At 44.9% G+C, this 13245-nt stretch overlaps 1 protein-coding gene across 12 annotated transcripts in view; it reads left to right on the top strand.

The window, feature by feature from the left end:
• LOC111952871 (C2 domain-containing protein 5) overlaps window positions 1-12841 on the top strand; it is a 47844-nt gene extending 35003 nt beyond the window's left edge. For 2 of the 12 annotated variants that reach the window (XM_023971839.2, XM_023971848.2), the window contains 18 exons: window positions 2567-2681; window positions 2871-3044; window positions 3248-3439; window positions 4757-4943; window positions 5078-5242; window positions 5338-5382; window positions 6627-6764; window positions 6977-7040; window positions 7127-7188; window positions 7289-7387; window positions 7489-7578; window positions 7739-7811; window positions 7965-8057; window positions 8627-8662; window positions 8955-9086; window positions 11101-11297; window positions 11484-11630; window positions 11822-12841. In XM_023971839.2, coding sequence (XP_023827607.1) covers window positions 2567-2681; window positions 2871-3044; window positions 3248-3439; window positions 4757-4943; window positions 5078-5242; window positions 5338-5382; window positions 6627-6764; window positions 6977-7040; window positions 7127-7188; window positions 7289-7387; window positions 7489-7578; window positions 7739-7811; window positions 7965-8057; window positions 8627-8662; window positions 8955-9086; window positions 11101-11297; window positions 11484-11630; window positions 11822-11947 — 2135 coding nt within the window. In that variant the 3' untranslated portion in view covers window positions 11948-12841. The remainder of the gene's footprint in view (window positions 1-2566; window positions 2682-2870; window positions 3045-3247; window positions 3440-4756; window positions 4944-5077; window positions 5243-5337; window positions 5383-6626; window positions 6765-6976; window positions 7041-7126; window positions 7189-7288; window positions 7388-7488; window positions 7579-7738; window positions 7812-7964; window positions 8058-8626; window positions 8663-8954; window positions 9087-11100; window positions 11298-11483; window positions 11631-11821) is intronic. The other 10 variants (XM_023971843.2, XM_070435233.1, XM_023971847.2 and 7 more) reach the window with 8 other exon arrangements.
• Window positions 12842-13245: the final 404 nt, after the last annotated feature.

Genomic DNA, 13245 nt, shown 5'->3' on the forward strand with positions numbered 1-13245 from the left:
GGGATCCGGTTAGTCGGGCCCTGTGGAGTTCTTCTCTATTGCTAGCAAAGCTTCCAGGACATCTTTTTCGGTAAATAGCCTAAAAGAAAAGCTTTGACTATAATTTCTCTGATCGTTCAGCATGTTTCCCCTATCAACATCCAGCCCAATATAATTATGAATAGGCTTAGAAGTTCTTTCCAAAAGAAAGCCTGCTGAAATAAAATGACAGCATTTTTTAAAAGTACATTAATTTGTTGTGGCAGAGAGGAGGAAGTAGAACCCTTCAGGGATTTGACAGTTTTCCACAATTTAGCCGTGTTCCCATTACAATCCGAAAGGGCTGTTACATAATAATCATGTTTAGCCTTTCTGATTTGTCTTACACAAAGATTCCTCAGTTTAATAACTTGCCAGTCCAGGCCTAAAGCCTGTGTTCCAGGCATCATTTATTTTATGAATGACTTCTGATAATTCCAGAGTGTACCAGGCATTCGCTCTACCCTTTAAGGGAACATTATTAAGGGACATCAGTCAAGGGATCATAGCCTTCACCTGGGTTCCCCTGGTCAGTCTGTCATGAAAAGAGCAGGTGTTCTTAATGTTTTGTATACTCAGTGTGTGTGTATAAATGTTTTATTACTCAAACTACCTGCGTGCCGGATTGGTCCCCCCTCTGTATGTTTGATACCCCTGCCTTAGACTGTAGAGATATCTGCTAGTGAATGCCTCTTCTCTTTCTCTCCTCTCTTTAGCCTATACCTCTCTCCCTGCTTTTCTAATTCCACAGCATCTCTTTGATCATTCTTCTCACCATATCTGCTTTTCTCTCTACCTTGTTCTTGCTTCTCTCTCTCTCTTTCTTGATTTCTTTCTCTCTTTCTCTCTCTGCTAGACTCTGGTATTGACTCAGTGGTCTGTGTCTTTGCAATTACTGTGGTGCTGTTGTGTTGTAGTTTGTATCTTCTCTTTTTCCTCTCTCTTTCTGTACTAATGGTGTGTGTTGTTCTGGCCCAGTGTTGGGTAACACACGCTCTTACAAACTGCTAGACTGGAATAGTGTCGCTGCAGGTACCTCCCTCCTTCTACTGGTCTCACACACTGGAGACATGGTAGCTCACTGAAACACACCCACCCKCCCACCCAGGCACACAAATATGGGTGTCTGCAAGCATCTACTTAAAGCTCTAAACTAAAGCTCTGTTTCTTTCACTGAGCTGCCATCCTCCTCTCTCCTAGTCTCTGTGTATGTGTGTGTGCTGAGCATGCGCTAAGCCCCCCCCCCCCTCCTTCCCCCTTGGCTAGCCCACCATCCCAAGCTGCTACAGCAGTGTGTGACACATTGCATCCCTAACGTTCTCCCTGCGCTTCAGTAATGCTCCTCTAAGAAGCCTGTCCAGGTTAAAACTGAGACAGACTGGGCATGTGCATCATCCCTGGATCCACTGGGCTGTATTCATGCTGGGAGGAGGGAAGAGACAAGAGGATGGAGGGGGGTACAAGAATGGAGGGAGTGCGAGACAGAGAGCAGTGTAGTTAGAGGGCTGTGTTGGTTCAAGCTCTGTGATGAATGAATATGGCCCTCTGCCCATGCGTGTGGATGTGAGCGTACCTGTGAGACATGCTGCTTCTTTTAGAGAGGACCCTGCTCTGCTCTGGGTCTGTTATGCCTGAGCCATTTATCCATCCATCTCACGTCCTTCCTTCCTCCCTGTGTCTCCGTTTTCCTCTTTCTCTCTACCTTCTTCCCTCTCTATCATCTCTGTCTCTCGTCTCTGTCTCTCTTTGAGCATGTGGCCTGTCCCAGGAGGTACAGAGTGGACCCATGGTTATTTTTAAGGACCATGGTTCAGCCTACACCAGGTGTCCCTCATTTGAGTATGATGAAGGCTCTGAGAAGGGCCTCTTCTCCTCCTTGCCTGCTCTTATGTGAGGCCAGGGTCTTGTTCAGGAGCCTCAAACTGTAGATAATATTTTGAAACAGGAAGGAACTTGTCCAATAAGAATACTCCTATTCGTTTTCATTTTTTTGTTATTATTATTTTTTTTGCTTTGGTGTGAACTACTGAACACAATACTTTATGGGAATGAAGTTAAGGAGATATAGGGTGTTAGGACGCCACCCTACATTCCTGTCTTCCTGTGATTGGCTGGCCTGGAGATGATGATGCTATGAGAGGAGAACAGCCCAGACACTAACTAAACACCTTCATTATGTTCATCATCGTCATCAACATCATGTTCACTGTGTTACGAACTGACAGTTGGTTAAGTGGTATCTGCTTGCTATGATGCACCATTTTAACACAATCAGCAAAAAAAGTGTCAGTTGATTCTCTGTTGCTTCTTATTTTCTGGTAATCGCTAGTTTCGATACTTCTAGTTTCTAATAGTCACCAGTCTGATGGTCAGTAAGTTTCTAAAAGTTGCTAGTTTCTAATAGGTTTTAGTTTCTGATAGTCAGCTAATTTCTGACTGTCGCTAGTTTCTGGTAGACAGTCAGGTATCCAGCCAGTGTGTGTGTCGCTGTGTGTGTGTGTGTGTGTCTGTGTCGCCGTGTATGACGTTATGTGTGTTTGTGTTGCAGACGAGCCAGAGACGAGGGACGCGTGGTGGGAGGAGATTCGTCAGGAGATCAAGTCTCATGCAAAAGCCCTGGGTTGCCACGCTGTGGTGGGATACAGCGAGAGCACCAGCATCTGGTACACTGCGCGCACACACACACACACACACACACACACACACACACACACACACACACACACACACAATACAAAGACCAAAGCTGTATTTCAAAGTCTGTTAGTGCATTATAGGGAAAGAAAGTTATGTGGATCTAAAGTTATCCACCCTCTCTTCTCCTCCCTCTCCCCTCCCTCCTGTTCCCACAGTGAGGAGGTGTGTATCCTGTCTGCATCTGGCACGGCGGCCATGTTGAATCCCAGATTCATGCGTGAGGGCTGTCTGGACATCGGCGGCAGCGACCACAGGTTATCACGGCAACCACACCCCGGCATGGTGGGGTCGGAGAGGGGCGAGGGGGAAGTTAGCTCAACCTGGCTGGGGTAGGAACACACACACACACACACTGCTGGATGGGTGTTAGTGTAGGTGTGAGAAGATTTGAGTGGCCGGGAGGTTTTGGACTAACCTAGTCATTGATTGCTTCTAAATGGAGAGTGGTATTCTGAATGAATTGGATTAATTGAATGAAAAGAAAATGGTGTTCTAGCAGTCTTTCTGAGCTGCGTGTGTGTGTGTATTCCAGGTTTGAGGATGCGTCGCCCCCTAGCTGCGGGTTTGTTCACATCCCATATGATGAGTTCAACATGCCGTTCCCAGCTCAGCTTACATACTGCTACCACTGTAGGAGACAGAAGGTCCCTGATGTGCTCTTTACTACCATAGACCTACCTGCTGAGGCTGAGGTTACTGGGAAGGGCTGCCTCATACAGGCCAGGTAACATACACACACTACCACCATATATCCTGTCTATGTGTGGGTAATAAACTCAGCAAAAAAAGAAACGTCCTCTCACTGTCAACTGCGTTTAAAATGTCAAAATGTAAAAGTAACAGTCAGTATCTGGTGTGGCCACCAGCTGCATTAAGTACTGCAGTGCATCTCCTCATGGACTGCACCAGATTTACCATCTTACTGTGAGATGTTACCCCACTTCCACCAAGGCACCTGCAAGTTCCTGGACATTTCTGGGGGGAATGGCCCTAGCCCTCACCCTCCGATCCAACAGGTCCCAGACTTGCTCAATGGGATTGAGATCCGGGCTCTTCACCGTACCACATGAGGAAGGAGGATATCTTCCCTGTAATGCACAGCGTAGAGATTGCCTGCAATGACAACAAGCTCAGTTCGATGATGCTGTGACACACCGTCCCAGACCATGACGGACCCTCCACCTCTAAATCGATCCCGCTCCAGAGTACAGGCCTCGGTGTAACACTCATTCCTTCGGCGATAAACACGAATCTGACCATCACCCCTGGTGAGACAAAACCGCGACTCGTCAGTGAAGAGCACTTTTTGCCAGTCCTGTTCCAGCGACGGTGGGTTTGTGCCCATAGGCGATGTTGTTGACGGTGATGTCTGGTGACGACCTTCCTTACAACAGGCCTACAAGCCCTCAGTTCAGCCTATTGCGGACAGTCTGAGCACTGATGGAGGGATTGTGCGTTCCTGGTGTAACTCGGGCAGTTGTTGTTGCCATCCTGTACCTGTCCCGCAGGTGTGATGTTCGGATGTACCGATCCTGTACAGGTATTGTTACACGTGGCCTGCCACTGCGAGGATGATCAGCTGTCCCTGTAGCGCTGTCTTAGGCGTCTCACAGTACGGACATTGCAATTTATTGCCCTGGCCACATCTGCAGTCCTCATGCCTCCTTGCAGCATGCCTAAAGGCACATTCACGCAGATGAGCAGGGACCATGGGGATCTTTCTTTTTGTGTTTTTCAGAGTCAGTAGAAAGGCCTCTTTAGTGTCCTAAATAATAACTGTGACCTTAATTGCTTACCGTCTGTAAGCTGTTAGTGTCTTAACGACCGTTCTAGAGGTGCATGTTCATTAATTGTTTGGAAAGCATGGGAAACCGTGTTTAAACCCTTTACAATGAAGATCTGTGAAGTTATTTGGATTCTTCCGAATTATCTTTGAAAGACAGGGTCCTGAAAAAGGGACGTTTCTTTTTTTTCTGAGTTTATTATGTTTCGTATGAGGAAGGTGGCCCAGGGAGGTGTGTAAAATGATGTTATATTGCAGGTTGTGTCGAACGAAGAAGAAGGCCCAAGGGGAGGTGAATGCTACATCCATCTCTAACCTCCTCCCCTTCATGGAGTATGAGCTCCACACACAGCTGATGAACAAACTCAAACTGCGCTCCATGAATGCTCTGTTTGGACTCCGCATTCAGATCAGTGTGGGAGAAAACATGCTCCTGGGACTAGCTGTAAGTCTGTGTGTGTGTGGTGTGCGTGCGTGCGTGCCTACCTCTCCTCCAGTCTTCTACAAGGTGTGTATCTGACGGGTGTGTGTATCCCTCTCTTTGACGTGTGTGTGTGTGTGTGTCGTGTATGTGTCCAGTCTGCAACGGGTGTGTACCTGTCAGCGCTGCCAGCTCCAGGTGGTATCCAGATAGCTGGTAAGACCCCCAGTGACCTGAGCTACGACCAACACATCTCCACCATACAGAAACGCATCGATGACACCATCGCCAAGAACAAGGAGCTCTACAACATACACCCCCCGGTGAGACACACGCACACACAGCCATATGTGTGTAGGTGTAATTCTGTGTAAATATGAAAGTGATAGTTATCTCCTGTCTTTCTCTGGTTGTTAAGAAGTTATTTACGTTGGACCCTGAGGCATTCACCGGCCTGAATACGGTACTGAGCATGCCCAATTAGTGATGCATGCCACACTACCCTCTCTATTAATCAACTCTGTATGAGTACAACACCCTCTAGAATCACAGCTCTGTATGAGAACTACAGCCTTTCAAGAATTAAACCTCTATATGAGTACAATACTCTGGAATCACAGCTCTGTATGAGAACTACAGCTTTTCAAGAATTAAACCTCTATATGAGTACAATACTCTGGAATCACAGCTCTGTATGAGAACTACAGCCTTTCAAGAATTAAACCTCTATATGAGTACAATACTCTAGAATCACAATATGACTAGTCCTACAATTACAGCTGTATGAGTACAGTCCAGAATCACAGATCTACAGAAATGCATACACTAGAATCACAACTCTAAGTACAGTCTAGAATCAGAGCTCTATGATAGTACACTCAAGAACACAGCTTGTATGCTCATGCATTTTCAAGGGGCTATAGTTTTTCTTAACACAAAATACATTAGTGCAACAGATATGGCAGAAAATAGTTTTCATCAGATGACAATAGCAGTGCAATGCTACTTGGCTAGCATTAACACATGTAAATTAGCTTACAATTCAAAAGCAAGGTATTTTCTTTTAGCAAAAACGATGCATGGCCATCATATTTCTAATGTTTATCACAGAAAGAATGTAGCCAGCTACATTTCCTTATGTTTTGTTTGCATTTTAACTTATTACTGGAGAAAAACTACACCGGAGGAAAGTACTTGGGAAAAGTAACCTACACCAGTCAGAGCTCTGTCTGGTGATCCAATGACTAGAGCAAAGATATTTCATCCGAGTGGAGAAGTGGAACTAAAGCATGAAATTTGTCCTCTTCCATTGATGATTTGGCGCGAACCATGATTGAAGCAGAATTTACAATAAGAAGCATTTTAGATCTGCATTTAAAAAACGCAGCAAGATATTTTATCTGAAATTTTCTGAGTGAAAAAAGCTAAATGCTGCGTTAACCCAACCCCTGAAGAGTCTTCTCACATTTCCTCCCTCCACTAAATAGTTGTGTGTGCTATTAACTAATATAAAACTTACTCTGATGATAGTGCCTTCTTGGGTGTGGGTGAATTGGATGTGATATGGAAGTAGCTACTTATTGTGTGGTTTGAACTGATGGTGTTGCTATGGGACTGTGACTAACTCAGCGGCTCACAACCTGGACAGGGTTGGTCGGAGCCACACACACACCTATTGTTGTGTTGTTTTTATTGCTCTTGTTGTAGGAGTGTATAGAGGAGGTGGTGGGGTCTCCTATCCCTGACAGACAGCGGTCCAGACTGTTCAGGTCTACCTCTGAGAGTTCAGATGAGCTGTCCGAACTAGACCTGTCCCACGGCAAGAAGGATGCCTTTGTACTGGAGGTATGGCTGGCTGGGTGTCCTCTACTGTAGGGTGTGTGTGTACTGTAGGGTGGGTGTGTGTGTGTGTACTGTAGGGTGGGTGTGTGTGTGTACTGTAGGGTGGGTGGGTGTGTGTACTGTAGGGTGGGTGTGTTATGTTGGATGTGTAAATTGTAGTGTGTGGGCATAGTATAGGATGTGGTGTGTTAATGCATTTCTTCTCCTGTCTTCAGATTGATGACACTGATGCAGTAGAGGACATCCAATCCCTACTTACTGATGCCCCCATACCTGCAGGTATACACACTGTTCTACTAGAAATTGTATTTTCTATTCAACTCTGCTCTTTCACCATGTCCGTCCATCCGTCTGTCTCTCTCCAGGGTTCTACAGCTGTAACACGGAGGTCATGCCTGGGATTCACAACTGGACTTCAGGACTACAGGTCAGACTAGCACACTGAAACACTACAACGACGACGACGACTACTACTACTTATTTCGCGATTTATAATATCTTACTCATTCTCTTCCATTCTTCCCAAGATGTTTACATCTGTCCGGGTCTACAGACTCAGTAATGCCAATCTGACCAACCAGGGCCTCAACAAGATCTTCACTGACCTCTGTGAGAACTTGCTCAAAGTAAGACCACACACAAGAGGGAAGCACGGGTTAGGCGTTGGTGTTCCTCTTACTTCCATATTAAATTGATCTGTCTGCTTTTTATTTGTCTGTGTGTGTAGAGTCTATACTTTAAGCTGCGTTCCATGATCCCCTGCTGTCTTTGCCATCTGAACTTCACTGTAGCTGTACCAGAAGAAGAACTCATACAGGTGAGAGGACATACATACCTGAGCACACCTCTCCTATCTTGTCCATCTTAACTTAGTTTTGGTCAGTATCTTTATTTTACATTTGTGTCATTAAATGATAGCAACAAGGTAAAAAGAGTTTCATTCTCTCTCATTTTCTCACATCCCCTCTCCCCTCCAGGTGGCGGTGACAGCCGTAGCCATGAGTTTTGACAAGGAGACTCAGCAGGCAGCAGACAGGGCTCTCACCAGGGGTCAGTATTCTGAAAGCCTATATGTCAAGGCTTAGAGATAAGGTTCTGGAGTTATGGCGAGCTGGAGAGATAAGACCCTCTACTTGAGTTGGTATACTCGGGTGGGTTGAGGGGGGAAAGAGATTGAACTCTGTGTGTTTGTTTGTTTTCCAGGGAGTGGTGAGAATGAGGAGCAGCTCCAGTTTTCTATGGAGCTGTGTGGAGAGTCAACCATCTCCAACAACCAGCCTACAGCCAAACCTTCAGGTACACCACCACACCTTACCCCTTATAACACCACACCTTACCCCTTATAACCTATAACCTTAACCACTAACAACCGCCTAACCTTTAACCTCCAATAACTATCCCTTAGCAGTCATAACATCAGAAACCCCCTAAGTACCTGTAACCTCTCACCCTTGAAGCTCCCTTAACCCATAGTGTTCTATTCTGTCTTTTTCAATGTGTTCTGTGGTGGTTGTGTTAAATGTGAATTTACCACCTGAGACTGTATCACCAGGTAAATACTGTAACAGTATGCCCAGGTAAATCTTCTTTCAGGTATTTTAGACCTGCAGCTCTGTCTGTATGTCTAGAAGAGAAACAATCCTGCTCGTCATTGGTCTGGAGAGAGAGGAGGGGTTGAACTAAAATGGCTGCCCTCCACATCAACCAAGACTAGAAGATGGGATTTAGGACTAGGGAACAAGATGTGTGTATAGGACCAGGTAGTAGGACTAGGGAATAGAACGTAGGAAAGGAAGTGTCTGAAGAGTCAACACACGTGGCGGTGGATCATGGCGGTGGATCATGTTGTGTGTGTGTGTCGACAGGTGTTCCTGAGAGTGCCATGGTCCACTCGTCTCGAGGTAGGCTCCCCCCCACACCCCACCCCATCCCACCCCCTACCTGCTGCCATGGCTACCACGGTCCTGTTTTAAGTTCTCATCCTTACATTTTTTATTTTGTCCCGTGTTCTTTTCTTTATGTGCGTCTGTATTATGTTATATGTCATGTATGTATGCGGTTTTCGGTACGTGGTGTGTGTGTGTGCACGCGCGCATGTATGCGGTGTGGATGTTGTGTTCTCTCTGTGTGTGCATGTGTACGTGGGGTCTGTGTGTGCGTGCATGTATGTGGTGTGTGTGTGTTTTTCTCCAGCTCCCTCGGTTGATTACGGTTCCTTTGCAGACAGATGCAGCACCTGGCTAGAGCTGCTTAGGCTGAAAGCTCACACCATAAGACGAGGATCAGTTAAGACAAGTAGGAGGACACAGTTGCTAGCACACTCTGGTACACACACACACACAAATATACACTTCCCTCCCCGCATGCCGCTGGGGGGTGGAGCGTCTCTAGCTGATTAGCTAGAGTGTGAAAGTTGAAGCCCCGCCCCTCAGAGGGATAGCCAACCAACAGCCAGTGTATAACCTCTGACTCGCAATAGTGACTGACATGGAGGAAGTAAACATCAAAGAGTACCTTAAAACATGCTTAAAACGCACTTAAAATGTCTCACTAAAGCTGGTGACTGGGGGAAATGCATTTTGATATTTCTGCACTACGTAAATAAACTTTCATAAACTGGGATATTAACTAGCATAATTAACTGGGTTTAAATGTCACAACTCATCTCAAATCATACTGTATCCCCTTTTATAATGCACTACTTCGGATCAGAGCCATATGGCAGATCCCTGTGTAATGCACTAACTGGGGAGTGATTTGAGATGCAGACTTAATGTTGTTCAAATTGTCTGTGAAGGTTCCTGGTCTGATTGAAGCATCATTCACTATGTTAAAAGATGGAACATCTTTCACACTCTGGCTTGTTTCAATCATTCTGCTTAGTGTTTCTGTTCTGTATCGATCATACACACACGCTAATAATAAAAAAAACGCACATAGGGACTCTCTCACACAGGTACAGTGCCTTCAGAAAGTATTCATACCCCTTGACTTATTTCAAATTTTGTTACAGCCTGAATTCAACATGTATTAAATAATTGCCCCCCCCCCCTCATTCATCTATATACAATACCCCATAATGACATGGTGAAAACATGTTTTCAGAAATTTTAGCAAATGTATTGAAAATAAAATACAGATATCTCATTTACATAAGTATTCACACCCCTGAGTCAATACTTTGTAGAAGCACCTATGGTGGCGATTACAGCTTTGAGTCGTCTTGGGTATGTCTGGATCAGCTTTGCACATCTGAATTTGGGAATTTTATCCCATTCTTCCTTACAGATGTTCTCAAGCGCTCATAAGTTACATGGAGAGTGGCGGTGAACAGCAATCTTTAAGTCTCCACAGATTTTCAATGGGATTCAAGTTTGGGCTTTGGCTGAGCCACTCAACGACTCACATTCTTGTTCTGAAGCCATTGCAGCGTTGCTTTGGCTGTGTGCTTGGGGTCACTGTCCTGTTAGACTGGGGCGAAGATTTACATTCCAAGGTCGTTTGCACTCTGTATTTGGCTCCATTCGTTGTTCCTGCTTTTCCATTTCTCAACGATGGAGACCACTGTGCTCTTGGAAACTTTCAACACTCTAGAAATTGTTTTATACCCTTCCCCAGATAGATTTGTGATGAGGCATATATCTCGGAGATCTACGGACAGTTCCTTGGACTTCATGGTATAGTTTCTGCTCTGACGTGCGCTGTCAACTGTGGAACCTTAAATAGTGTTTGTTTCTAAATCATGTCTAAACAATTGAATTGGCCACAGGTGGATTCCAATCAAGTTGTAGTGAAATCTCAAGGATGATCAAAGGAAATTCGATGCACTTGAGCTCAATTTGGAGTGTCATAGCAAAGGGATGTGAATACTTATACTGTATATCATTTTCAATACATTTGCAAATGATGGGGTATTGTGTGTAGATGGGTGATTTTTTGTTGTATTTAATCAGTTTTGAATCCGGCTATAACAACAAAATGTTGAATAAGTTAAGTGGTATGAATATTTTCTGAAGGCACTGTAAATACATACACGTGGCTGAGGCCTGGCCAGTGTTGAGGCTGTATGGCTGTTTGTCTGTCACTGCCTGGCAGCTTACGCTTTCATCATTGTGATTATACTGTCACCATGCTGTCCTACTGTGCACACATGCTCACACACACACAGCTTATAGTTTATATTCAAATTCCACGCACTCTGCATCCATTTTCTTCCAGCTCATAGCCCATCATGTCTGCTATTCTATTTAGCGCCATCTAAAGGCTGAGTCTGTTATTGCCATCCATTCCTGTTTTTTTCTCTCACTCCTTTTCTCTCCCCCCACCACCCCTCCTCCAGTCTCGTCTTCAGAGCGCTGCAGTCCTCTCCCAGAGGGGCGGTCCCGGTCGCTACGCTCCACCAGGTCGTTGCCGTGCGGTGCCCCTGTTACTGTGGTGAAGATGACTCCTCTGTCCTTCCTTCCCGGGACGCGCATTGTGAAATACTTGGGAATCATCAACATGTTCTTCATTAGGGAGACCACGTCACTACGAGAGGTACACGCATACACATGTTTGTGTGATAGATTCCTGAAGATGTCATCAGGGATGAATAGAACATTTTTACATGTTTCTGTGGTGTGCGTAGTCGGTTCCTCTGCTCGCTCATAGCAGTGATATTGCAATGGTTAGCATATTTCATATTTACCTGTGTGTGTGTGTGTGTGTGTGTGTGTGTGTTAGGAGGGGGGTGTAAGTGGCTTCCTCCATTCCTTCATAGCGGAGGTGTTTGCCATGGTCCGTGCCCATGTAGCAGCTCTGGGGGGCAACGCCTTAGTGTCATACAGCATGAAGGAGTGTGTCTTCATGGAAAACCCCAACAAGAACCAGGTACAAAAACACACACTGTTAATTTGCTCTGTTAGTTAAAGAACTGGAGGCCTATAGCATTACAAGATTTTCTCAAAGAACCAACAGGTTAAAGAACCTCATGTCTGTCCTCTCTCCCCCTCTCTCTCTCTCTCTCTCTCTCTCTCMSMMTRTCTCRCRCTRMMMSTCTCTCTCTCTCTCTCTCTCTCCAGGCTCAGTGTCTGATTAATGTTAGTGGTGATGCTGTTATCTTCATCAGAGAATCAGACCAAGAGGCCATACCCCCTCTGTTGACCAGCAGACAGACCAGCGGCACTGGAGCTGACGGGACCACATGACACACACTTGAGTCTAGCCATCCAAATAATTGTGATTTGTGTCTGCCTTAAACAGATGGAACGTCTTAAGGTTAGGTAGGACCCCACAAATTACACATGCAAACAAACACACAGTTGACAAGTTGGAGAAATTGTCTCTCATTGGCCATTGAGTTACTCTACAGAAGCCATTTAGAGAGGCAGTCTGTCATTTCTCTCTCTGTTTTTGATATAATAGACATTCCAAAACATGTTGAAGCTATCCCTCTCCATCCAGTCTCAGCAGTCACTAGCCGGCCATGCTAAAGCAGACAAGGTATTCATTGATAGACAGCTCCGTACAGGGTAGTCACTACTGTAGATGGCCATGGTAGAGAACTAAATTGTAGAAATAAGTGTTTTAATTGTCTGTCAGACGATATTTGGGCTAACACACACGCCCTGTGGACAGCCTCCTGCCATCCTCCTGGCTGTCATGACTGCAGCCTTCCAGGTCTCCATACTACTGAACTCTCCTGTCTTTAACGATCATGTAAATGCTGGAAAACAAAACTAATTGCGATGACACATTTTTGTTCATTGTTTAGATGCTACTTGTGTTTGTGTAAATGTGTGCTACAATCAGATTTGAGTATTTTTATAATGTAAAATTATATTCGTCAAGTCTAATGAAATTCTGGAAGTTTGATTTATATGGTGTAAGAGAAGTAAGGGTACAGTGATCTGTTCTACTGTTAATGAATATAACCAGTCTCTCTTTCGCTGTATGACTTGAATGTACGTACATACATACATAGACTGTGTTGCTTAGTGTCTGCATGTATCTGTTATTGCCATGACTGTCTGTCTGCTCGTTGCCTGAGATGATCAGTCCTGCACAATAAACTAAACTAGTCCTGTTGACTAGTCACTTTATTCCTAGTTATATGTACATATCTGCCTCAATTGCCTCATGCCTTCGCACATCGACTTGGTGCTGGTACCCCATGTATATGTACACGTTATCGCTACTCATTGTGTATTTATTATTACGTGTTACTACTTTTCTATTATTTCTGTTTTCTTTCCCTCTGCATTGTTGGTAAGGGCCCGTAACTATTTTACTGTTAGTCTACACCTGTTGTTTACGAGGCATGTGATGAATAAAATGTAATTTGATACAGTGAAAAACAGCTTGCCAGTGCCTGTTCCTGCCTCAATGTCAAAGCAGATAACATCGCTTTGGAATCATGATTCATTTGTAAACGAGAAAAGACAAGTTTGGTGTTTGAGGCCGCACGTATAACGTCAAGCTCAGGACCAGAGCTACGTGATTTAGG

The sequence above is a fragment of the Salvelinus sp. IW2-2015 genome, linkage group LG26, assembly GCF_002910315.2.
Source record: "Salvelinus sp. IW2-2015 linkage group LG26, ASM291031v2, whole genome shotgun sequence".
Lineage (NCBI taxonomy): Eukaryota > Metazoa > Chordata > Actinopteri > Salmoniformes > Salmonidae > Salvelinus > Salvelinus sp. IW2-2015.